The sequence below is a fragment of the Chaetodon auriga genome, chromosome 8 (assembly GCF_051107435.1).
Source record: "Chaetodon auriga isolate fChaAug3 chromosome 8, fChaAug3.hap1, whole genome shotgun sequence".
NCBI lineage: Eukaryota > Metazoa > Chordata > Actinopteri > Chaetodontiformes > Chaetodontidae > Chaetodon > Chaetodon auriga.
This window is the reverse complement of record NC_135081.1, coordinates 28,601,951-28,628,635: the sequence shown is the minus strand read 5'-3', so window position 1 is coordinate 28,628,635 and position 26,685 is coordinate 28,601,951. Positions and strand designations below refer to the sequence as shown.

The 26,685-nt window shown below is 48.7% G+C and overlaps 3 protein-coding genes across 7 annotated transcripts in view; 2 read left to right on the top strand and 1 right to left on the bottom strand.

The window, feature by feature from the left end:
- Positions 1-1,608, bottom strand: part of LOC143324190 (sialoadhesin-like) — a 37,528-nt gene extending 35,920 nt beyond the window's left edge. Inside the window, exon 1 of the mRNA XM_076736482.1 lies at positions 762-1,608. The gene's annotated coding sequence lies outside the window, so the exon portion shown is untranslated. The remainder of the gene's footprint in view (positions 1-761) is intronic.
- Positions 985-10,652, top strand: syt11b (synaptotagmin XIb). The gene is made up of 4 exons (XM_076736481.1): positions 985-1,124; positions 5,582-6,516; positions 7,650-7,770; positions 7,886-10,652. Exons 1-4 carry the CDS (start codon positions 1,091-1,093, stop codon positions 8,194-8,196), a joined length of 1,401 nt encoding a protein of 466 aa, XP_076592596.1. The 5' UTR covers positions 985-1,090; the 3' UTR covers positions 8,197-10,652.
- A 118-nt stretch (positions 10,653-10,770) lies between these two features.
- Positions 10,771-26,685, top strand: part of plin6 (perilipin 6) — a 16,963-nt gene continuing 1,048 nt past the window's right edge. The window contains exons 1-11 of one of the 5 annotated variants that reach the window (XM_076736480.1): positions 10,771-11,415; positions 11,740-11,828; positions 13,106-13,352; positions 14,122-14,318; positions 17,146-17,185; positions 17,368-17,566; positions 20,085-20,167; positions 20,718-20,955; positions 21,841-22,022; positions 25,864-26,130; positions 26,547-26,685. The exon at positions 26,547-26,685 is cut by the window's right edge and continues 1,048 nt beyond it. In XM_076736480.1, coding sequence (XP_076592595.1) covers positions 14,314-14,318; positions 17,146-17,185; positions 17,368-17,566; positions 20,085-20,167; positions 20,718-20,955; positions 21,841-22,022; positions 25,864-26,130; positions 26,547-26,685 — 1,153 coding nt within the window. In that variant the 5' untranslated portion in view covers positions 10,771-11,415; positions 11,740-11,828; positions 13,106-13,352; positions 14,122-14,313. Of the gene's footprint in view, positions 11,416-11,739; positions 14,319-17,145; positions 17,186-17,367; positions 17,567-20,084; positions 20,168-20,717; positions 20,956-21,840; positions 22,023-25,863; positions 26,131-26,546 lie in introns of all 5 variants that reach the window. The other 4 variants (XM_076736476.1, XM_076736479.1, XM_076736478.1 and 1 more) reach the window with 4 other exon arrangements.

Here is a 26,685-nt window from a genome sequence, read left to right as displayed (position 1 = left end):
ATTTTTGTGCACAAATGAGTGGTGATTGTGAAATTTTAGAAATTATCTGAGTCAAAGCTACCACATCAGAGTGAGTGTACACCGTTTTAGGTAAAACATATATGAAAATTAAAGTACAATGAAACAGCACAGTCGCATGTGTGGCAGTGCAGACAGACAACATTTAGACCTTCATGTAGGCCTTTTTACATCTATACAGTGTGTTCAAAGGATTCTGTTGTCATTTTGTACTTGAAGAGGAAGGTTTTCCAGTCGCTGATCGAAATGAAAACTATGGACGGCAGAGTTTGGATGAAGAACACATCAGCTTTTTTTTTTGGACTCTATAGCTTAAGAAAGCATTTTCAAGAAATAGACAAAGTGACTGGAGAACAATCAAATCCGCACACACACAACAAAAACAAACAAACGAATAAATGACATGTGGGATTTGTCTTTTATAAATATGACAATGATTTAGGGTGGGTGGGTTCTGCTGGGGGACGCTGTCCTCAGGCCTGGTGTCTACTGTCCACTGTGAGGAACAGAAACTCTTGAAATAATCAGAGATTTTGAGAATAATGTGGAAATGTTTTAAGAAAAGCAACGTTCTAAAAAAAGAAGCTGTAATTTTGAGAAAAAGTTATGATATTAGGAAAATAAAAACTTGCAGCTTTTAGAAGGAAACTATACGTAACAGTACAAGAATAAGGATAAAATCAAACGTTATAACATTCATGCTAGCAAACCCTTTTGAAGAACTACAAACGAGGAAGACTCACACTTCCTTTTGTTGTGTAGTGAGCCATCACTTTCAGAGATGATCTTTGTCCAGTCTCATCGCGAGCTCCTCCGCGCAGCCTCCCTGCATCCGAGCGCGAGCATCACTGCGCAGCGAGCCGAACACCGAGGGAGGCACCGACAGAGCGACGAGCGGACGACGGCCGTATGAAGGCTTTATGTCCCGGATCGGCGGCTTGTTTTCGGTGATTTCTCTCCTTTTCGCCTCTCTATGGATGTGAAGTAAAAGCGGGCGGTAGTTAGTCGGTGTCCTCTCCATCTCTCTGCTCTTTCCGCTCCGTCAGGACCGCATCCTCCCCAAATCCACAAAATGGCGGACATCATCGAACTGGGACCCGCCTACGGTGAGAGCCAGGCCCTTTCTGCTCTTTCTCTCTGCCGATTAACGTCGAAATTACTCCGTTAAAATACTCCCAGTCTGATCAGTATTTTAGATTTTATCATCAGTAGAACAGGTGCACTGCACTGCAGTGTCATCGACGTTAGTTGTCTACTCGCAGTTAATGGAGCGTTATCATGCCAACACCCGTTATTTCTTTTATTTATTATTTATTCGGCCCCTTAAAAAATGCTTCATGTTGCCGTTAACGTTGGATTCGGTCAGCTTAAAGGTGATTATCTGACAGCAGTGAGGTTTGGATCTACAAATAAAATGAAAATATCATTTTTTGAGCAAAGATGCGTTCAAATGTCGTGTCATCGCTGTTTGCAGCGGTGCTTCAGGGCTAAATGTGAACAAATAAGCAGCACATCATCCCGACAGACGCGCCAAACCGCCGCTCTCGTGCTCCTACGCACCGTCTGCTTCTCGTGGGCCTCAGCGTGCGTGCGCGTGCCAGTCCGGGTGGGTAGCGGGTGACGTCATGTCTGTACCCGGCGATGTTTTCATGGGACACAAAAACCCGACGTACCCGCAGATAGTACCGATAGTAGTGTTGGTGTGATTGTGAAACGGTCCAGCTGTTTATTGATCATTATTGATTGTAATGTGAGGAAGATAGTGACGACACAGAAGGATCAATATCAGCAGCAAATACTGTGGAGAGCTGAAATGATCAATCAGCTCATCAATTGTTGGATCAACAATAAATGACAGGCAGCAGTTTTTGCTGTCGGCTAATTCTCATTTTTCAAGCTGCAATCAAGTTTCTGATCAATTTTCTGTCGATCGATTTGTTCCAGCTTTGATTATGAAACGCATGTCCAAAATGGACCTGTGATGAAAGGACACATTTGTCATATTAATGATTTTTATTATTGTCATACATCAGTTTGTCAGATAGCACAGACACTAAGGAGTATTTACTCTGCGTGAGCGTGTACTGTGTGTACAGGTGAGGCAAATGAAGTGAGTCACTCAGGTGCACCTTGATGCTCAGTCTGTTGTGAAAAGGCCTCAACGTGCCAAAGGGACAGTCTTTAAATTGATTGATCATTGTGGAGGCTGGAGCCTATCCCAGCTGGCAATGGGCGGGAGGCGGGGTACACCCTGAACCGGTCGCCAGCCGATTGCAAGGAGTTTAGAGGTTTATGAAGGCAAAACTTTATTGATGCTCAGGAAGAAACACGTAGACAGGAAGAGCAGGAAGCTCATACAGTGACAGTGACAGTCATTACAGACGCTTTGATCCAAAGAGACGCACGTGTGAGCTCACACACCGATGGAGCAGCATCAGGGCACAGTATCTACAACGTGTACACAGGTGTATACACACACAGGTGTATACACACAGGTATTTACATACACAGGTGTATACACACACAGGTGTATACACACACACAGGTGTATACACACAGGTATTTACATACACAGGTGTATACACACACAGGTGTATACACACACACAGGTGTATACACACACACAGGTGTATACACACAGGTATTTACATACACAGGTGTATACACACACAGGTGTATACACACACACAGGTGTATACACACAGGTATTTACACACACAGGTGTATACACACACAGGTGTATACACACAGGTATTTACACACACAGGTGTATACACACACAGGTTTAAGCAGCAAGTAAACAGTGAGTAAAAGTAGATGTGAAGTGTAGCAGCGTGGTGTGAATTCAGCGATGAGCGAGGAAGACGTCAGCAGTCTTAAGGTCAGCAGGATGAAGCTGATCCTGGAGCTGGGAGGCCGTCTGCCGGGCGGCAGCAGGCACCACAGTTTGTGGTTGTGGTGACTGGACTTTTGTGGTCCTGGTGGCCCTCTTCTGGTGTGGATGGCAGCTCTGTGTTGGGGATGTGCTGAGCAGTTGTCTCCTCCCTCTGTGGAGCCTTCAGGGCGGTGCTGCTTTCAGGGTGCGCTCAGTTCTGCACCTGTAGGAGGAAGATGATGTCAGGGTGGTGGATCCAGGTCTGGTCCTCGCTGATGTGAACCCTGAGGAGATGAGGTTCCAGGATGTCTGACCTCTGACCTCATGGTCACCAGCAGCTGTTGGTTTGTTCATTTTGAAAGGGGGACGGCCCAGAGCCTAACCCGACTTGACCCTGACCCTGCAGTGAAACCTGTAGGTGTCATCCTGTGTCGTCTGGAAGGTTTTGTTCTGGAGGTGGATCTTCAGCAGCACAGACCTGAACGATGGGGAACATCACAGGGACACTACAGGCGGCAGGGTGACTCTACCACGACGGAGCGTCTCCGTCATCTTCCTCATATGTCCCTTTAGCTTTAGCAGAGAGCACAGACTGCCCTGCAGCAGCGGGTTAGTGCTATACAGTCCTGCTGTGAGCTGACCTGCAGTCAGTTCTGATGCCGTGGTCCTCGTGGCTCACATGGTGAGCGTGGTGGACGTGATGAGGCTCAGTGGGTCGTCACTCAGGCCGAGCTCGTCAGTCCTGACCTTCTTAGCGATGAAGACAGCGACTAATCATTCTCTTCATTGTCAATGGTGGGGTCTACACAGTGTGATCAGTAAGATAAAAAGGTCCAGCCGAGTTTTCCAGGATGAGAGCCGTTAAAGCCCCAAATGTTCAGCATGTGATGAAGAGGAGTTTATGACTTCATCTAAGAAATGATCAGAAACTCTGTGAGTTTACCCTGAACGTAGCTCAGCTCGCTGGACTGTTAGAGCCCTGTGCGTGCGTGTGTGCGTGTGTGTGTGTGTGTGTGTGTGCGCATGCGTGTGTATGTGTGTGCGTGCATGCATGCATGCGTGTGAATGTGCGCGTGTGTTAGCGTTGCTAGGCAGCAAGCTCAGCTGCCTTCAGCCCTTTCCAAAACATGACATCATCTGATGGGGTGTGACTGAGAGCCGACGACAACAGGAAGGAGCATCTTCAGGATTCAGGAGTCTGAAGAGAAATGATGAATTTCATCACGTGTTTGATGACACTTTCTAATTAATGCTGAAGTGTAACAGGTGTGATTAGTGTAGACCGAGTTTGGACTGGGCTCACCTAAAGACAGTTCTCAGATCAGTCACCTGGTCTGTCATTTTATTGATTAATTGATCACTTTAGCTTAGAAAGTGTCTGAGAGGAGAACAGCTGGACGTTTTGTACTTTCCTCACATATTTGAAGGCCAGTTCGACTTTGTTTTATTAGAGTTGTTCACACATCAGATGCTCTTCTGAAGTGCAGGGTGTGTCTCCCACAGAGAGAGGGGCATTGTGGGTTGTTTGTAGCCCTAGTGTTTGCTGGGCTGGCGGCTGTCTTCAGGTGTCTTTGACCTGAATGTGTCAGAGATGTGGTGGATCGGTGCCTCTCTGAGTCTGAGGACACACAGCAGTACCTCTGCAGGTCCACACACAGAGGGGTGTTATGGGTAAGCGCAGGACACAAGTTGGTCGGTTCGAGCGCTGGAGGCGAACAAACATACGAACGTAGAAGAAACAGTTTCTACACCTTCACTGACAGGCTGGAGGAGTGAGTCCTCACGTGGCCTGAAAGTCCAGCTCAGCATGCAGGAGGAACGAGATCCACAACGAGAGGAAAATGTCCTCCGACGTCTTTACGGCACAAACTACATAATTACCACCGTCACAGAGCACGAGGATTCAGAAAAACAGAACCACACAGTGAAGGACGTTACACTCAGCTCTCAGGCCTCCATGTTTGACTGCAGCAGAGAGGAGGAGGAGGAGGAGGAGGAGGAGGAGGAGGAGGAGGAGTCCAGAGACAGCCGTCTCATTGTCAGGGTGTCTTATATTCAGGACAGCATGGTATGCTGTGTGTGTGTGTGTGTGTGTGTGTTTGTGTGTGTGAGAGAGAGTGTGTGTGTGTGTGTGTGTGTGTGTGTGTGTGTGTGTGTGTGTGTGGGACAGATCAAGACAACAGTACTCCTCTGTACACAGCAAACAAAGAGCTCCACAAACTCCTCCTCCTCCTCCTCCTGCCCCCCCCCCCCCCCCCCCGTTTCCCCTCTGGTGTTTGTAATGAGACCTCAGGAGGGTCCATGGTGACATCACCGGTTTTGATTCATGTTGCTGTGACATCATAGTTAAAAAGGATGATTTCACCGTGACTGACCCTGACGTGGATCTCTCCAGGTGCAGACCTTAGTCCACAGGACTGCACAGTGGTCGCTGTCTTGTTGCATTGTGGGAAATGTAGGTTCCAGTGATTTTGACTGAAAGTCACTGTGTAAAACCCTGGAGAAGGACCATTGAGATCAAAGTGAACTCTTTTCTTGTGAACTGTGGTCGTCCGTGTTGACTTTCGATTGAATATTACTGACCTTTGTCTTATTACACACATGCTTTTTGTTGATCAACTGATTAGCTCATTGTTTCACCTCTGTACGCTCTAACGTGTCCTTTCTATGTCTCTGTGTCTGTCTCAGCCATGTCTCCGGTCCTGGCGGGCTTCCTGGGGGCTGGTGTTCTGGTTTTGGTCGTGGTGGTTCTGGTTCTGCTCTGGTCTTTCTGTCAGCGTCATTACCTCCGCATCTCTGGACGCTACAAGCTGCACGGCGACCGTTACTGCGACGCCGAAGACCCGCCCTACAAGTTCATCCACATGTTGAAGGGCATCAGCATTTACCCAGAATCCCTCAGCAGCAGCAAGAGGATCGTACGCGGCATCCGGCGCGCGGACCGCTCCGACCGTGATGGAGAGCGAGGCTGCCCCGGCGCCGCGGGGAGGGGCATGGTGCTGGTGGACGCTGAGAACAACATCCTGGATGTGCCGGGGCAGCTGCAGATGAGTCACCTGGTCCCGCCTGCGGGGTCGGGCCCCGCCCACAGCCAGGCCCGGCTGGAGCGGGCGCTGCCGGTCCGCGCCGACTACTGCTGCGTGGACAGCAGCTCGGCCAGCAGCAGCCAGACCAGCAGCAAGACGGCGTCCCCCTTCACCCCCGCCTCCTCCGAACCGGAGCCCGAGCCCAGCCTGGGGGCCATCAGCCTCACTGTCGACTACAACTTCCCCAAGAAGGCCCTGGTGGTGACCATAGTCGGAGCCCGGGGCCTCCCCGCCATGGACGAGCAGGCGGGCAGCTCGGACCCGTACGTGAAGATGACCATCTTGCCGGAGAAGAAGCACCGCGTCAAGACCCGCGTGCTGAGGAAGACCCTGGACCCGCTGTTCGACGAGACCTTCACCTTCTACGGTGTGGCCTACAGTTCGCTGCCCGAGCTCACCCTGCACTTCCTGGTCCTCAGCTTTGACCGCTTTGCCCGCGATGATGTCATAGGGGAAGCCGTGGTGCCGCTGAAGGGCGTGGACCCGAGCACGGGGCGAGTCCACCTGAGCCAGCAGATCACCAAGAGGAACATGCAGGTGAGTGACACCTGTCAGCATCAGACACACACACACACACACACACACACACACGCCTCGATGTTCAGTATCCTGCTCAGGGACGCTTCAGCACGTGGACTGCAGAGGGATCGAACCACCGACCTTCTGCCCGCTCGGCCTCTGCTTCACCCTTCATGTTTTTTTAGGATGGTGAAGGTGTGAGCGGCTCTGATAGTCTTACTCTGATCAGTGTCACTCCTCCTCCTCCTAAACCTGACCAGCCCAGCCAGTGAAGGCAGCGAGCACTAGCCAATCAGAGGCCGAGCAGGGCGGGTCATGATGTTACGGGACAGGAGAGTAGACAGGTGGACAGAGTGAAGCCGGTGAAGTAAAAGACGTCTCACACCTCTCTGTGTGTCCTGAAACTGCTGATGCTGCTGTCAGTGCCGTGTCACCATGGCAACAGGTGGACGTGTCCTTGGAGCCACGGTTTGTCTCAGGGACAGTCTCGCTGTCGTTCTGTCTTTATCAGGTTAAAGCTGGACTTTTGGGGGATGTGAACATGTTAGTGAGACGAGCTGCTGAGTCACAGTCAAAGGGACAGACGTGCTGGGGACGTCCTCTCTGGGACACCCAGCAGTGCTGCAGAAAACATGAGACTGTGAGACGCTGACACCAGAGACAGACAGCGTTTATCATTGATGAGTGAAGGAACGATTGATAGCCTGTTGGTGTTTGGGTGATTCATGCATTGATTAGCTGATCAATCGTTTCAGCTCGAGGACAGACAAATAGTGTTTGACTTGAGTACAAATTCAAGGTACTTGTACTTTATACGAGTATTTCATTTTAGAAACTTCTGCTCTTCTTCAGCTCAATGAACTCTTTAAAAAGCCTCTTGGATCAGCTGAAGATGCAGCGAACACATGAACGCAGCAGGAATCTGAATCCAGACAGCAGAGAGAAACACACTGACAGGAACACTGTACTCACACAGGAGTTCACTCTGAGTACTTCACATGCTGCTGGTAGCTCTTACAGGCATTACTTCAGTGACGGCTCACACAGTGTATTCGTGCTGTTAGCGAGTGAAGGATCTGGTGATCTGCTGTTTGTCGTCACGTCGTGGAAACGTGGTCACAGTCTGAGGCTGAACGTCTTTGTGTTTTCAGTGTGAGACTCGTGGAGAGCTGCTGGTGTCTCTGTCCTACCAGCCGGTGTCTCATCGTCTCAGCGTGGTCGTCCTGAAGGCTCGACACCTCCCCAAGATGGACATCACCGGTCTGTCAGCAAGTGAGTTCACCCGTTGGGCTGTGGGGTCGTCGCTGGCTCCACAGTGACACGTTTGGGTCTTATCGTCTGCCGTCTGTAAATGATCGTTCATTCTAATCTTCCTCATCCTCCTCAGACCCCTACGTGAAGGTGAACATCTTCTACGGCCGCAAGCGCATCGCCAAGAAGAAGACTCACGTGAAGAAGTGCACGCTGAACCCGGTCTTCAACGAGTCCTTCATCTACGACATCCCGCCCGAGCTGCTTCCCGAGATCTCCGTGGAGTTCCTGGTGGTCGACTTTGACCGGACCACCAAGAATGAGGTGCTGGGCCGCCTGCTGCTCGGCCTGCACGGCCCCGCCCCCTCCGGAGCCTCCCATTGGAGGGAGGTTTGTGAAAACCCCCGCCGGCAGATCTCCAAATGGCACAACCTGAGCGAGTACTGAGGAGGAGCACCAGGAACCAGCTGACACCACCGACCGGCTGGGACTCCACCAGTGAACACCACTGGGAATAAGACTCAGTGTACAGCACACACACACACACACACACACACACACACACACACACACACACAGACACACACACACACACACACACACACACACACCCCCACGCTGTTGTGATCATAGTTAAACTCTGTCTCTCTCTCTCTCTGTCTCTATTATCTCACTCTACCACCGCGACCTGCAGAAACAAAAGAACACGAGCTGTTTTTAAAAGAGAAACCATGACGTCCATTTCTCAGACTGTCCTCATGTCTCTGGCTGTCCATGCGTGTAGACGGGGGGAAGGAATGCTCAATATGATGTAAAAAAGAAAAAAGATTCCCCTCTCGCTGTTGTTGTCATGCAGTTCATCGCATGTCTGTCCGAAGAGAAAAGAAAAAGAAAACACTGCTGACATCAGACCGACAGGACGACGCTTCAGCTCCGTAGAAGAAGAACAAGTCCAACGCCATGAAAACTGAAATACTCACTAACACTGCATTTAACTAAAGGCTGAATATATCCAAGTAGAAGTACTCCTCAGTAGGACCAATAAGAAGCTGCTCCTGATGCTCGACCACGTGACGAGGCGTTCCGGGGACGGCGGTCGTCGGTCGGCAGCATGCTCCCTGCCCGCGGTGACGCTCCCGCTCCTCGTTAATGAGATTCAACATGGTTCCACACGTCTCCTCAACGTACGGCCGCACCTTCATCCCGGAGGACGAGGACTGTGTTAAAGACTGGTTAACGTCTGTCCATGCTCACACATCAGGTTTGTCCTCATGGACGCGAGCAGACTGAGAGACATGTAAAATACGTGTTTGTAACATGAATGATGTGTCATTTATAAACTCCTCCTCCTCCGAAGGGAGCAGCTGTGTGCGCTGATGCTCGTTTGAAGCCGGTTCAGACGATGTCTTGATCATCACGTGGTCTGGACTTCCTGTTCATGAAGCCTCAGTCCTTCATTCAACTACATTCAAAGTACTCGATTACTACAACAGCTAAAAGTGAACAAATGTCGTGTGTGCATCTGTTGCTAGGAAACGTGCATCTGTGTCCAATCAGGACAGAGAGTCAGCGCAGAAACTTCCAGAAACTAGTTTCAGAGGCTCAAAGATAAACCTGTTTTATCTGTGACGTCTGTTTGACAGCGAGCAGACGTCACACAGTTCACAATGAGAAGAAACGTCTGATTATGCTAAGCTAAGCTAAGCTAACTCACTGTTCACTCATCAAGTCACACGTTAGCATCATGTTTGATCACGGGGGGGGGGGGGGGGGGGGGGGGGCACGGCCGCGGGCAGCAGGCTGGACTTGAGATCAGGTCTCTGCTGGTTCCTCAGTCCCACGCTCTGCCAGGTGAGTTACATGAATATTTAGAAGAGCTAATCTGTTAGCACGATGCTAAGCTAAGGTCATGAGCAGCTGCTGACGGACAGCTGCAGGTCACATGGACGTCGGGTCTTTGACCACCTGTGTTCATCCTGCCCCCGCTCAAGCGTTTTGACCTGTGTGGTCGTTCCGCACCAGGTGAGTTTTACTCTGGAGGACATCCTGGTGGGCACACCTGTGTGGACTCCACGTCCATCAGTGTGTCTCTAAACCCAGTTTAGAATGATTGTCCACATGGCAGGTGTGACAGATGAGACAGGTCGTGGTTGTGACAGATGGACATCAGTTGCAGGTCTGTAACAGCACATGGAGACACGTCCATCCACCTCTCTGTCCAGTGGGATAGCTCAGCACAGGTGAACAGGAGCCAGGTGTGACTTCACGGTGTCTTCCTGTCCCTGACAGTCCGACTTCCTGCTCGCACAGGTAACCTGATGGTTAAATGTGACGTCAGGCCTCCGGCTGGCTGCGTCTCACGTGGTTCCTCTGGAACAGCAGCTGGTTGTGAAACAGCTGGATGTCATCATGGCGTCGGGACGAACAGACACGGCTCTTCTGAACTGGTCTGAACTGGTCTGAAAGCGTCTTCAGCAGCCACAGCTTCTCCGCTTCATTCTGTCAACTTCCATTTTCCTCTCGACCAAATTTGTCCCAACTTGCTCTGGTTTGTAAAGGATTTCTTCTAGTGAACGTTTCCCTGCAGAAAAGATTTGGTCCGCCAGCTGGTGGCGCTGTTCCGGCTGTTTGGTATGATCAGAGTTAATGTGGGCGATGGCGGGCTGCTCTCAGCTCGCCGCCGCTTCACAGGTGAATGGCTGAACTCTTGTGGTCTGTGCTGCACTCCCACTGACGGACTGTAGATTTGTACAGATGTGAACATGTTTGCTGGTTTCCTTCCTGTCTGATGTCCTCGGAGCTTTCGTGTGTTTGAGCGCCCCCTGCTGTAGACCTGGATGCTAACCTCTGTGTTAGGTTTGTTAACACTAATTGGACGTGCAAATAAAAACGAGTTAGCCATGGCTGAACGTCTGACGCCTCGTCTGTTTAACAGCTTGTTCATCATGAAGTTTCCTGTCCAGAAGCGACATGAGATCCTGTCTGTCCTCCCAGCCTCCAGCGCAGTGACAGGTGACTCATTTAACCAGCTTTATTCAGTCAAAAGGTAAGCAGGTAACCCCCGCAGCAGGTACAGGTAACAGCGCCTGCCTCAAAAGACGGAGACCTGTCCCAAGATGCAACACGGCGTGATGAATCTTCTGCTTTGCTGTCTGAGCCCAGTGGTGACGAGCACCTGTCTGCAGCTCTCCGTGTCACTTCACCTGACTGAAGCTGTGTTAGCCTGATACCTGCTGCCTCCACCTGTGAGGTGGGAATGCTGCAGTAACACACAGGTAGCAGTCATGACGTCAAACATTCACGTCATTCTTCAGGTGAGTTTGAATCTGGATCCAGTGATGAAGAACATGAGCTGTGCTCAAAATGTCTGGAAAGTCAAACTGGACCTTGAGTTAAAATGAAAAAGTACATGCTTCTGTCAAACATGAAATATTCACCCTAAATGTAATGTCTCCCGTAAATGGAGTTAAATCCTTCACCATTACTGCTAAAATTGACGCTAAAAGGCCATTTTCTCCTCCTTCCGCCTGTAACATTAGCCCCGCCCCCTACACGTACGCGACGTTCACCTGAAGTGACCACAGAAAGGTTAGTTGGCGTGGTTTGTGTTCATGCACCGCTTCGTCCGTGAAGTGACGCCAGTCATCTTGTTTGTGTGTGGAACAGGTGAGTCCGTTTGGCTTCATGTGCGTTCGTGTTTATAGATGTTACCTGTGCGTGTGATGCTAACCTGCCTGCAGAGAGCTAGCGTTAGCTTAGCCACAGGGAGCTAGTTACACGATGGTTTAAATGTGTTTCTGGAGTTACTCCATGATTTGAGCCACACTGCTGTGATACAGTATTTTAACACCAGTGGAGGAGGAAGTATTCAGAAAGCACTGCGACTGTGTACTGACATCTGACTACTGTCTTCTCTGCTTCAAACATCCGCTCTGTGGACACGCTGTGTGACGTCACCCCTCCACACTGTCAACGTTACTGCTCACGCAGTTTGACGTGACTGACGTCAAGATGGCAGAAACATCAAGCTAACCCCCTCATTGAAGTCGTGTGTGTCAGGAAACCGCCTTCAGGTGAAGGTAACTGCTACAAAGCAAAGCTAACAGGCTAATCATTAGCATAGCAGCGGCTGGCAAGTGGCTTAGCTAGTAGCTTGTTGGCTGCTTCATTTGAACATGTCTCCTGTGAAATGTTGGCGAACATTAGCATTGACCACAATCGTCTCCATCATCTTTGTGACCTGATACATTTAGAGAGCTGCAGCCAGCCAATGAGCTCGCAGGACAGCACCTGTAAATGACACAGGGCAGGTAACTCACAGTCAGTGATGAACAATCAGTCGAACTAATTATTTCTCCATTTTTAAAGAAGAGGCAGACTGAGGCTGGACCAGGCTGGCCTACAATGGCCTCATCCAGAAACCTGGACGACTACATGAAAACAAGACCTGAGACCAGAGACCAGAGCCCTGAACCCAGAGACCAGAGACCAGAGCCCTGACACCAGAGCCCTGATCCCTGAGCCCTGAACCCAGAGCCCTGATCCCTGAGCCCTGAACCCAGAGACCAGAGACCAGAGCCCAGGTGCATGCTTGCAGTGCTGAAATCTGCTCTGGCTCTTACTTTGAAAGGTTTCTTACATCCTGACTCAGGTCTGGTCTTCAGCCCCTCCAGACAGATGTAATACCAATGTTTAGCCAGCAGGTGTCATCATGTCACCTGACTCAAACACTTGACAGCAGTGAGACGTTCTCTGAGCAGCTGATTGGCTGTCCAGCTGAAGTCCAGAGATACTGAAGTGACTCCAGAGCTTCCTCTGTCACTGTCCTCCACTGTCTGTGCTGCTGTTGTTGTTATCACTGCTGCATTGCATCGTGGGATATTTACTTCGTCTGTATTTAATATGAACTAGTGTTTTTTTGGACATCTTAAAAAAACTCACGTCCTCTTTTAGGCCATTACAGCACATGAATGCAGCCTCAAACCAACAAGTCCGTCTGTCTCAGTCCTGTCTGACTTCCTGTCTGTGGCTCTCAGCTCCAAGCTGATTGGTTCCTTCTGACGATGTAAGTGTGTAAAACACCTCATAAATGTCCTTCAGCAATTTCCTCAAAGAGCTGCTCACTGAAGTGAACTCACTGAGGAGTTTTAATGGAGCTCAGAGGACGAAGATCAACCAGCTGAGATTCACAGTGAGCTGTTAGCGGTTAGCATTCTGTTAGCATTCTGTTAGCATTGGCTGCTGTTTGAGGCTGAAGGCGAGACGAACCTAGAACATCTCAGACTTTAATGATGAGGGAGATAAGGATCTAATGAGGTGACCTTCCTCTTGTCTCTCCACCATCTTCCTCATAAAGAGCATCAGATCAGCGCGTCGAAGCGATTCCAGGCTGATCTGTCATCCTCTTCGTCACATGAAGGCCTCCCACACTGAGCCCTTCATGACGAGGCTCTGCGGTCTCTGCTGGTCCACGTCCTCCAGGCTGCTCCACGTCAGCGTGGACGTCTTCTCAGAAAACATGGACACTCTCCTGCCAACACGCACACGCAGACACACACACACACCACCAGCACATCACCATGGAGATGACTTTCAACAGAAACGTAAGTAACAGATGCTTGTGGCGCCGGGGTCGATGACATCATCAGACCCTTTTTAAGTCTTTATGAAACTGTTGATGTGTGTGTGTGCGTGTGTGTGTGTGCGCGCGCCTGATGATGTGTGTGTGTGTTGATGTATGAGTGTGTATGTGTGTGTGTGCTGATATGTGTTTGTGTGTGTGTTGATGTGTGTTTGTGTGTGTGTGTGTGTGTGTGTGTATGTCTCTGTGTGTGTTGATGTTTGTGTCTGTGTGTGTGTCTCTGTGTGTCTTGATGTGTTTGTGTGTGTGTGTGTGTGTGTGTGTATGTCTCTGTGTGTGTTGATGTGTGTGTGTGTGTGTGTTGATAATTGTGTGTGTGTGTGTGTTTGTGTGTGTCTGTATGTATGTATGTGTGTGTGTGTGTGTGTGTGTTGATGTGTGTGTTTGTGTGTTTGTGTGTGTGTGTCTGTGTGTGTTGATGTGTTTGTGTCTGTGTGTGTGTCTCTGTGTGTCTTGATGTGTTTGTGTGTGTGTGTGTGTGTGTGTGTTGATGTGTGTGTTTGTGTGTTTGTGTGTGTGTGTCTGTGTGTGTTGATGTGTTTGTGTCTGTGTGTGTGTCTCTGTGTGTCTTGATGTGTTTGTGTGTGTGTGTGTGTGTGTGTGTGTGTGTGTATGTCTCTGTGTGTGTTGATGTGTGTGTCTGTGTGTGTGTGTATTAGGGGGGGTGGTTTCTGTTCCTCTTCCTCCTAAACGGCCTCATTCAGTCTCTGTTAATTGATTGGTTCCCACAGAGAAACAAACTTGTTCTGTTTCTGAATCATCACCAGTGATGTCACGCCGCAGGTCGTCCAATCAGGCCACTGAATTCACCCTCAAAACCCGTCCTGACTGTTCAGCGGCAGGTCAGACACTGAGAGAACTTCGTCTTCGTCAACATCTTCATCACTCAGCTCGTCCGCTGCAGGAATTCGTCAGACCGCCCGATGGGGTAAGAGCTGAAACGATCAATCGATTGGCTGCTGATCAGTCTGATTGATCGACTTATTCGCTGCTTCTGTTCTGCTCCTTCCTGAGTGTGTTTATAGATGAAACACTGGATCGATCGCTCAGAGACGCGCGTGCTCCATGTTTGGATAAAACTTTATTTAACCAGGAAGAGATTCGACATTGACTCCAAAGTTTGGTTTAAAATCCATAACTGAAAAGTCAACTAACAATAATCAATAATTCATCAATAACAGCAATCAGTTTGTCCTCATTGGTGGAGCTGAATGAGGCTGATTTCCCATCAGCCTTTGGGTGTGGCCTCAGTCCTCTCTGTCAACAAAGTTTGTTTGCTTTGACCGCGCACACACACACACACACACACACACACACACACACACACACACACACACACACACTATAATGACCCAGTGTGGGATCAGGAAATCTTATCTTATCTTATCTTATCTTATCTTATCTTATCTTATCTTATCTTGTCAAGTGTCTGTTAAAATGCGATGGAATCAGCTTCTTAGTGTCTCAGTCTGTAAAGAGTTTGAAATGTTTCCTCTGTGTTTGATGAGGGTCTTCATCTTCGTCTTCATCTTCATCTGCATCCTCATCCTCATCTTCATCCTCATTCTCATCTTCATCCTCATCTTCATCTTTGTCCTCATCTTCATCTTCGTCCTCATCTTCGTCCTCATCTTCATCTTCATCCTCATCTTCATCTTCATCCTCATCTTCATCCTCATCTTCATCCTCATCCTCATCTTCATCCTCATCTTCATCCTCATCCTCATCTTCATCTTCATCCTCATCCTCATCTTCATCTTCGTTCTCATCCTCATCTTCGTCCTCATCCTCATCTTCATCCTCATCCTCATCTTCGTCCTCATCCTCATCTTCATCCTCATCTTCATCTTCATCCTCATCCTCATCTTCGTCCTCATCCTCTGACTGCAGCCGCTCGTTTGCGTTGGGTCCTTGTAAATTTGCGACTTTGCGAGGTGTAAACACAGGAGTCGCTGATGTTTCCTAAACTTCAGGCCAATGGATCAGCTGTGAAACAAGCCAACGTGTGGCTGGGGCCCCCCCAGGGGTCACAGCATGAACGTGAGAGGTCACGACACGAGTGACGGGATTGGAGGACGCAGAAAGACGAGGTGTCCTCTGTCTGTGGAGCGAGCGGACGGCAGAAAAGACGCGTCCTTCACTCACCGATGAAGGTAGTTTGACGAGCGCTGCGTCTTCGACGTCTGAGGGTTTCTGCTTCTCGCACGGTTTGATGAAGATCACAAACAGAACGTTGTTTTCTCCTCCTCGTCAGTCGTGTGATTGGCCTTCGTGTCGACGCTGATGTCAGAACCATGTTTCTTCACAGTCGAACACTTTGAACACTGATGTCCTCTGGCTTTGTTTGTTTGTTTGTGTGTCTGTGTGTTTGTTTGTCTGTTTGTTTGTTTGTTTGTTTTTCTGTCTGTGTGTCTGTTTGTTTGTGTGTTTGTTTGTTTGTGTGTGTGTTTGTTTGTGTGTGTGTTTGTTTGTATGTTTGTGTGTGTGTTTGTTTGTGTGTCTGTTTGTCTGTGTGTCTCTTTGTTTGTGTGTTTGTTGTTTGTGTGTTTGTTTGTTTGTATGTATGTATGTATGTTTGTGTGTCTGTTTGTTTGTGTGTTTGTTTGTGTGTCTGTTTGTTTGTGTGTCTGTGTGTCTGTTGTTTGTGTGTCTGTGTGTCTGTTGTTTGTGTGTCTGTTTGTGTGTCTGTTTGTCTATGTGTTTGTGTGTTTGTGTGTCTGTTTGTCTATGTGTTTGTGTGTTTGTGTGTCTGTTTGTTTGTGTGTCTGTGTGTGTGTCTGTTTGTGTGTCTGTTGTTTGTGTGTCTGTGTGTCTGTTGTTTGTGTGTCTGTGTGTCTGTTGTTTGTGTGTTTGTATGTTTGTGTGTCTGTTTGTTTGTGTGTCTGTTTGTGTGTGTGTTTGTTTGTGTGTCTCTTTGTCTGTGTGTCTCTTTGTTTGTGTGTTTGTTGTTTGTGTGTCTGTTTGTCTGTCTGTGTGTTTGTGTGTCTGTTGTTTGTGTGTCTGTGTGTCTGTTGTTTGTGTGTGTGTTTGTTTGTCTGTCTGTTTGTCTGTGTGTTTGTGTGTCTGTTTGTGTGTCTGTTTGTTTGTGTGTCTGTTGTTTGTGTGTCTGTGTGTCTGTTGTTTGTGTGTGTGTTTGTTTGTCTGTCTGTTTGTCTGTGTGTTTGTGTGTCTGTTGTTTGTGTGTCTGTGTGTCTGTTGTTTGTGTGTCTGTTGTTTGTGTGTCTGTGTGTCTGTGTGTGTTTGTTTGTCTGTCTGTTTGTGTGTCTGTCTGTTTGTTTGTGTGTCTGTCTGTGTGTCTGTTGTTTGTGTGTCTGTTGTTTGTGTGTCTGTGTGTCTGTCTGTTTGTTTGTGTGTCTGTCTGTGTGTCTGTTTGTGTGTCTGTCTGTTTGTTTGTGTGTCTGTTTGTTTGTGTGTCTGTCTGTGTGTCTGTTTGTTTGTCTGTCTGTTTGTTTGTCTGTCTGTTTGTTTGTGTGTCTGTTTGTTTGTCTGTCTGTTTGTTTGTGTGTCTGTTTGTTTCCACCCAGCTTATCTCACAGTCATCAGTCAGTTCTCGGCGCCTCCCTCTGAGCGCTGAATGAGAGCTCTGTGTCGCCCGTCGCGGTTGTATCGGAAAATGGCGGTTTGATGCGGCTCGGGGCTGAACAGTGGCCATCTTTGTGCGGGCTCAGCAGCTGACTGCCTCATGCTGACCTGAAGCTTCAGTTTCCAGGAGGCGAGAGTCACGAGTCTGATCTCTGCTGTTTGTCTGTCCTCAGATTCGGTGAAGGGGACATGTCGGATCATCAGTATCACGAGGTCAGTCCACACGCAGCACCCAAACCTCCGTATCCTCTGTGAGGCGCCGAGTGTAGACGGCAGGAGCCAATGAGCTGAGAGCTGAGAGCTGCAGACAGGAAGTCAGACAGGGCAGACTGTGCTGTGATTGGTTGATCCATATGTAAAAGTTGACCTCTGGCTGTGGTGATGTCATGTTTCAGACCAACGCCGTGCTGAGAGCCTCCAGCCTGCCTCTGGTTCGCTCGGCGGTCCAGTCGGTGACGTCGGCGTACTCGCAGGTCAAAGGTCGTTACCCCCTGCTGGGTCTGATGGGAGGAGTGGCCGAGGTCGGCGTCCGCAGCATCTCCCACATCGCCATGAGGAGAGCCACGCCCCTCCTCCAGAGTCTGGAGCCGCAGAGTGCGTGAGGACAAATACTGCTCGTACTACTACTGATACTGCTCGTACTACTACTGATACTGCTCATACTCCTACTGATACTGCTCGTACTACTACTGATACTGCTCATACTCCTACTGATACTGCTCGTACTACTACTGATACTGCTCGTACTCCTACTGATACTGCTCGTACTACTACTGATACTGCTCGTACTACTGATACTGCTCGTACTACTACTGATACTGCTCATACTCCTACTGATACTGCTCGTACTACTACTGATACTGCTCATACTCCTACTGATACTGCTCGTACTACTACTGATACTGCTCATACTCCTACTGATACTGCTCGTACTACTACTGATACTGCTCGTACTACTGATACTGCTCGTACTACTACTGATACTGCTCATACTCCTACTGATACTGCTCGTACTACTACTGATACTGCTCGTACTACTACTGATACTGCTCGTACTACTACTGATACTGCTCGTACTCCTACTGATACTGCTCGTACTCCTACTGATACTGCTCGTACTCCTACTGATACTGCTCGTACTACTACTGATACTGCTCGTACTCCTACTGATACTGCTCGTACTACTACTGATACTGCTCGTACTCCTACTGACACTGCTCGTACTACTACTGACACTGCTCGTACTACTACTGATACTGCTCGTACTCCTACTGATACTGCTCGTACTACTACTGATACTGCTCGTACTCCTACTGATACTGCTCGTACTCCTACTGATACTGCTCGTACTACTACTGATACTGCTCGTACTACTACTGATACTGCTCGTACTACTACTGATACTGCTCGTACTACTACTGATACTGCTCGTACTCCTACTGATACTGCTCGTACTACTACTGATACTGCTCGTACTCCTACTGATACTGCTCGTACTACTACTGACACTGCTCGTACTACTACTGATACTGCTCATACTACTACTGATACTGCTCATACTACTGATACTGCTCATACTACTACTGATACTGCTCATACTACTGATACTGCTCGTACTACTACTGATACTGCTCGTACTCCTACTGATACTGCTCGTACTACTACTGATACTGCTCGTACTGATACTGATACTGCTCATGCTACTGATACTGCTCGTACTACTACTGATACTGCTCGTACTGATACTGATACTGGTCATACTACTGATACTGCTCATACTACTGATACTGCTCATACTCCTACTGATACTGCTCGTACTCCTACTGATACTGCTCGTACTCCTACTGATACTGCTCGTACTACTACTGACACTGCTCGTACTACTACTGATACTGCTCATACTACTACTGATACTGCTCATACTACTACTGATACTGCTCATACTACTGATACTGCTCGTACTACTACTGATACTGCTCGTACTACTACTGATACTGCTCGTACTCCTACTGATACTGCTCGTACTACTACTGATACTGCTCGTACTACTACTGATACTGCTCGTACTCCTACTGATACTGCTCGTACTACTACTGACACTGCTCGTACTACTACTGATACTGCTCATACTACTGATACTGCTCGTACTACTACTGATACTGCTCATACTCCTACTGATACTGCTCGTACTACTACTGATACTGCTCGTACTACTACTGATACTGCTCGTACTGATACTGATACTGCTCATGCTACTGATACTGCTCGTACTGATACTGATACTGGTCATACTACTGATACTGCTCATACTACTGATACTGCTCATACTACTACTGGTACTACTGATACTGATACTGCTCATTCCATATTCCTTTCAGTTCAATTCAATATTCCTTTATTTGTCCCGCGAGGGGAAATTCCTCATACTACTACTGGTACTACTCATACTACTGATACTGCTCATACTACTCATACCACTCTACCTCCTGAGCCACAGCCCCCCCCCATACTACTGCTGATACTATTGATAATACTGCTAATATGCTCTCTCTCTGTCTCTGTCTGTCCCTCTCTCTTTGTCTCTCTCTCTGTCTCTGTCTCTCTGTCTCTCTCTCTCTCTCTCTGTCCCTCTCTCTTTGTCTCTCTCTGTCTCTGTCTCTGTCTCTCTCTCTCTCCCTCTCTCTCTCTCTCTCTCTCTCTCTCTCTCTCTCTCTCTCTGTCCCTCTCTCTTTGTCTCTCTCTCTGTCTCTGTCTCTCTGTCTCTGTCTCTCTGTCTGTCCCTCTCTCTCTCTCTCTCTCTTTCTCTCTCTCTCTCCCTGTCCCTCTCTCTCTCTGTCTGTCCCTCTCTCTCTGCCCCTGTCTGTCCCCCTCTCTCTCTCTCTCTGTCTCTGTCTCTCTCTCTCTCTCTGTCCCTCTCTCTTTGTCTCTCTCTCTGTCTGTCCCTCTCTGTCTCTGTCTGTCTCTGTCTGTCCCTCTCTGTCTCTCTCTGTCCCTCTCTGTCTCTTTCTGTCCCTTTCTGTCTCTTTCTGTCCCTCTCTTTCTCTGTCTCTCTGTCCCTGTCTGTCTCTCTGTCTCGTTCTGTCTCTGTGTCTCTGTCTGTCTCTCTGTCCAGTTGAAGTTGCCAACAGTTTTGCTCTCGTTGGCCTCGACCGTCTGGAGAGAAACTTCCCCATCCTGAACCAATCAACAGACGAGGTTTGTCCCCTTGGTCTTCGTCTCTTAGGTTATTTTGATTGAGAGGAAACTGATCATTTTGAGCAGCTCGTTCAGTCAATGAAAATATTGTCTCTTGCACTTGAACTGAATGTCTGGACACTACGGTGACCCATGAGGACAGTCGAGGCCGTGTTGCAGGTTCCTCATTGGCTGTTGCTCTTTCAAAATGACGTTCACACTCAGCAGTCTTCTCTTAGGTCCTCAGCAGTGATGTGAGGATCAGCTTTGAGTCCATCTGAATCCAGGTGTGTCCACCTGAACCAGTCAGTTTCTCTGATGTACAGACGTTGAACTGCACCTCTGCCGCTCCCTGCAGGCTGTGGCTTCTGTACACCTGCATTCTTCTGATGGCCAGCAGGGGGCGACTCGTAAAGAAGTCAGTCAAACAGACCGTGGAGGCTGTGGTTGACACGTGGGTCTCTGTCATGTGCTCTGGTTCTTAGACAGACCCAATGAGCAGCTGTACATGCTGCTGTGAGCAGATCTGAAAACTGTTCCTGCTGACCAGGTGTTGTCTCCTCATCCTCAGGTGGTGGGTCACCTGAAGGACGCCTTCTTCCTGACCCTGGACGACATGCAGCTGTGGGTGGTGGACGGTTTGGACACCGCTCTGGATCAGCTGGAGCGTCTGTCTGATGCAGCCTGGACGGCCGTTCAGGTGCTGCAGGACACGCAGGTGGGCCGAGCCGCGACGTCTGGATTCGATGACGTACTGAGTCGTCTGGAGGACGCCACCGCCTACTACCTGCCTCTCCCGCCCACGCTGCGTGAGTACAGGGGCATTCTGGGAAAAAGTCCTTTACTCCAGAAGCACAGGGTTGAAAGGGTCGGGTACAGGTAACAGGTAATGCATCATGTGACTGAACGGCACAGGGAACAGTAAATCTGAGACCTTTAACAGCAGCTGGACTTGTTTGACGGTCTAGAAGACGTTTGGCCTCTTAGTCAATCGGCTTCTTCAGCTCTGACTGGCTGGTGGAGGGTCGCAGGTGTTGATCTTCTCGTAGGATGGTCGACCCACCCACCGTCACCTGAGTCCATCACAGGGATGGACAGAACGTCCCCAAACGCTACTGCTCAGAGTTTTGCTTTACAGTATTATTTCGTCTATTTTACTCTGGATGATTGTGACAGCCTGCACGCTGTGAAGGGAACCAGCAGAGGGAGCTGAGACACAGCTGATGTTTACCCTGACCACAGGGAGGCCCCAGGAGGCCTAAGGAGGCTCCGGGAGGCCCCCAGGAGGCCTCAGGAGGCCCTGGGAGGCTCCAGGAGGTCTCAGGAGGAGGATTATTAAGATCACAGCTGTGGAAAAGATCAGGACACAGAAACACAGAATTGAGTGAGGACAGACAGGTGCTGGATGCTGCACCTGTAGATCCACTGACCATGAACTGACCTGCAGCAGCGGCTCGTTCAGGACCTGCAGAGTCTTCACTTTCAAACACCTTTACATGTGGTTCAGTATGTGGATGAAGGTGGCCTGAAACTGTATAAAGAAGGTTCAGTCTGGGTTGTGGAAGGTTCTGGTCCTGAGGCTCCTCACAGGTCCAGAAGGATCAGCTGGATCACAGGAAACCTTCTGACAGGTTTTAGTTTCTCAGGTGTCTGATTTTAGAGTGAATGAATAAACTCTGGTTGTGGTCTGTCAGGTCGGGAGTGGGAGATGAGGGTCCAGGACTACGAGGATGAAGACGATGACGATGAGCCCAGTCTGTGGACGAGGGTCCGGAGCCTCCTGCTGAGCCTCAGCCTGCAGCTTTATCACCGTCTGATGAAGGTCAAAGAGCAGCTGCAGAACGCCGTCAGGGCGCTCGGAGACGCCGCCAACAGGGTGAGAACTTGAGTTTAATGGTTGGTTCAAGGATGAGATGAGCTGAGAGAAGTCAGAGTGAACGTGAGCTGAAAAACACAAAAACCCAAACCCAGAGAGTCCAGAAACAAGAGAAACAACGGCTGATCGGCTGCTGGCTCACTCCAGTTCAACTAGTCCGGAAACTGGTCCGTCAGCTGTTCGTCCGTTAGCATGCTAAGTTACACATGCAGAATCCAACCGAGAATGAACTCATCGACATTTATTAGAGCGAAACAGTAAAACTCATCAAAGGTTGAAGGTAATTAACATGGTTTCAAAGATGTGACTGAGTCTGAAGGAGAGTTTGAGCTGTGAAGCTGCTCCGACTTCACAGTGATGACAGACAGAGGAGAGGTCAGAGGTCACGCCTCAGTCAGTCTCAGGATGTATTGACTCTGAAAGATACATAAATATGTTCAGCGTGAGCACAAACTGCAGACGTCTCTTTCACATGTGAAGTTTTCTGCTCGTTGTGCTCGTTGGTGGATGAAACGTGGGCAGACCGACAGGAAGCTCTGGGCTTCAGAGGAAATGAGCTGATTAAAGATACGTGATGAGCGTCCTCTGCACGGGACGGCGCTCTCACTGAAGCTCTGCCTACGTGCTGCATGAAGCGTCTCAGCTGATGGATGATAACAGTCCTGCTGCCCTCTGCTCTGCTTTCTGTTATCAGTGCTGGACTTACATTCATCACGTGTCCACCCGCTGGACGTGGACATAATCAGCTGTTCCAGAACAAGTTCAGCACGTCCGCATCAGAGGTGGAGAAACGTTGATGTTCAGTTCGTTAAAGTTCGTCATGGTCAGTAAATACGACCATGTGCTGCGGCCAGTCGCCTAAAAACAACATGAACGTTCATTTTTCATGGTTGTGATGAACGATGCAGAAAGACGACCTTCTCGTACTAACAGCCTTATGTACCTTCTGAGATCTGATTGGTTGGTTGTTTTTGGGAGTTGTCCGGATTGGACTGATGGAGAGAGGTGGAGATGTTGGTGTTGATTCAGAGGTCTGAGCTTCAACCTGCAGCGTGAGAACAGATTCTGGACTGGATTCACTTTCTCTCCAGGAGGAAACAAACAAACCACTGCTGGTCTTTTCTCTTGAGAACTGGTCTGGTTTTTGGGTCCCGTCCAGAAGACATGTCCGTTCTTAAACAAGTGTGTGTTGGTGGATTTATCTGCCCTCTGCTGTAGTCTCTGTGCTCTGTAGGGGTGCAATGAGAGCACACAGGTGAGGTCTGCACTTTATGAAAAGGTAGACCAGGTGACCAAGCATCCACCACCAAAGAACACAAATACGGTGTCAATGTTGGCTTTCACCTGCTGGGACTGAAGGCGAGGATGAGGATGAAGAGCCATGTGGTGTTGACCTGGTTTCTGTTGGACAGGTAGGCGCAGGTGGTTAGCTTTGTTAGCTTAGTGTCAGCTGTGTAGCCTGCAGTGTGTTTCTGCTGGGGGGGGCACAGTTATGATGTTTTGACGTTCCTGCACCGTGAACCTTTTTTAAAGATCATTACAAACGACTCCGATGGTCGTGTTGTCAGAGCCAATCAGCAGCCTCATTAGGCCTGTCGCTGTGTGTGTGTGTTGGCAGGCATCCTTGTACAGATCTGCCGTCATCACGTGTTGTTCTGGCTGTTTGTCAGAGGTCACGACCTGCCGTCTCTGTCTGACCCAGATACCCGACGAGTCCCCAGAAGACCTCCAGGCTTCGGCCCAGAGACTGTTTGTGTCCGACCAGCAGGAACAAACTGTTTGTGTCCACAGCAACGAGACCGACCAGATCCTGAATCTGCAGCAGATTTATCACGTGATTGGCTCGATGCTTTTCAGACACGTTGATGTTGTTTCCTCCAGGACTTTCATTGTCCCCGCAAGACGAAGCTGAAAGTCTGCGAGTGGTAGTCATCAAACATCCTGAGTCGGTCTTTATCCTTCTAACATGTAACCCAGGACTAAAACTAGTGTCTGTGTCTGCTCAGCACCTCTGAATGCTTTGAATCCAGATCCCCTGTTCTCTTATCTGCTGCCAGCTGGACTCTGAGAGCTTTCAGATCCTGTTTGGATCAGATGTCCGTCAGAACAGAACTGCTCATGTTGTACATCTTGTAGAGAGAAGGCTGGTTCCAACATCAACGCTGAGATCTCGACTTCCCAAACTTCCTGCAAAGGAGCGAGACGACGGTCAGGTCTCCTGTCGAGCTGTTCCTCCGTCACGTGTTTCAGATGTGTTTCAGACATGTTTCCGTCACTTTTCCATCATGTTTCCGTCGTGTTCCCATCGTGTTTCAGACGTGTTTCCGTCATGTTTCAGATATGTTTCCATCATGTTTCCATCATGTCTCTATCATGTTTCCAATATGTGTCCATCGTGTTTCTGGTGTGTTTCCATCGTGTTTCTGTCGTGTTTCCATCATGTTTCCATCATGTTTCCGACATGTTTCCATCATGTTTCAGACGTTTCCATCGTGTTTCCATCATGTTTCCGACATGTTTCCATCATGTTTCAGACGTTTCCATCGTGTTTCCATCATGTTTCCGACATGTTTCCATCATGTTTCAGACGTTTCCATCGTGTTTCCATCATGTTTCCATCATGTTTCCGTCGTGTTCCCATCGTGTTTCAGACGTGTTTCCATCATGTTTCCATCATGTTTCCGATGTGTTTCCATCATGTTTCTGTCGTGTTTCCATCATGTTTCAGACGTGTTTCCATCATGTTTCCGATGTGTTTCCATCATGTTTCTGTCGTGTTTCCATCATGTTTCCGACATGTTTCCATTATGTTTCCGATGTGTTTCCATCGTGTTTCTGTCGTGTTTCCATCATGTTTCCATAATGTTTCCGACATGTTTCCATCATGTTTCCATCGTGTTTCTGTCGTGTTTCCATCATGTATCCATCATGTTTCCAACATGTTTCCATCGTGTTTCAGACGTTTCCATCGTGTTTCCAACATGATTCCAACATGTTTCCGTCATGTTTCCGACATGTTTCCATCGTATTTCAGACATGTTTCAGACGTGTTTCCGTCACGTTTCCGACATGTTTCCATCATGTTTCCTTCATATTTCCATCGTGTTTCCATCATGTTTCCGACATGTTTCCGTCATGTTTCCGACATGTTTCCATCACATTTCCATCATGTTTCCGTCGTGTTTCTATCATGTTTCCGACATGTTTCCGTCATGTTTCAGATTTTATTTTTAATTCCATGCTACGTAAAGTGAAACACACAAACAGTGCAGCTCCCTTGTCTACATGACATAGATCAAGAGCTGGGGAGGATGCTGATGTTGTGCTGCGACACGTAGGTTTAGCTTCAGTCATTAAACACATATTTAAGACCTTTTTACAGGGTTCTCGGGGTTCTTAAAATGTGTCACATGGAAATATGATCTGGGGACGATCTTCCCAGCTGACACAGTGTTTAAACATTAGCATTAGCTTCCATTAGCTACCTTATAAACATAATCTAGGCAGAGTCGTCATTTTAAAAGACAAACTCCACACGTGACAGCTAGAAATGAGAAGCTGCTTTTGTTTTCTGCTTTGAAATCGATGACTAGGTGTGAATCTCGATGGTAAATCTGCCTCCTCGCTGTAAACGCCATATGTGCAGCTGTGAGAGCGGAGAGCTTTACAGGTGTAGCAGCTGTAACTGAAGAGGGTGGGGCTTAGAGAAGGGTCAGTTCTTATCACTGCGTTCAAGGTTAAAATAAAATAATAATGTGGTTCTGGATCAGGGGCCTCATGGGGCCTCTCTCTGACTCCTGTTAGCTGCATATCAGCTGTTGACTTTGTCTGTTCCCTACAGGTGGGTTTGGGTCAGGTCCTGGAGCTGGTTGGTGAGCTGCTGCAGTACCTGCAGAGCCTCCTGGTGGCGCTGGTGTACCGGGCAGAGAGTCTCAGAGAGCTGACCCTGACCGGGGTCAGAGGTCAGGTGGTCATGTTAGCGGAGCTGCGTCCTGTACGTCAGATTATAGAGCTGCCGGTCCAGATCCAGCAGCTGCTCAGAGACCTGCAGGAACTCTCCAAAATCTTCCTGCAGCTGGTGATCAATGCTACACCTCTCTACAACATGGTAAGACTCACAGGAGGGGTCACCTGACGCCTACCTGAGACACACCCAAAGCACATGGAACCTGCTCTTACTCAGGGCTTTTATTTGAATATGATTTATTATTTGTTTGTGGTTGATTTGATTTGAGCAGATACAGATTAGAAAGTGAAAAGTTTCTTTGACGTTAAACTAAATTCCAGCTTGAGTGAAGAGAATTACTAATGTGAGACCTGATTCACATCTCCTTTGTTATTTGTGTCTTTTAGTTGAAGCTAAGCTAACAGTTTCCCCTGCTCCCAGCCTTTGTGCTAAGCAAGGCTACACCTGAAGCTATCGCTGTGCTGGAAACTGCTGATTGTAGCCTCTGAGTTTCTGGAGGAAGTGAAATAATCTGTCAATCTCTGAACTGATAACAATCAACTGGTCTCGTCTTTCAGCTGCAGCAGCCATCAGCTCAGGAGATCGAGGACTTCCTGAACCAGGAGGACTTCATGTCTGACAGTTCATCTCGTCGCAGCTCGGCGAACAGTCTCTTCCTGAAGGCGATGGATGGCCGTCCTCGCCGCCGCCGAAGCC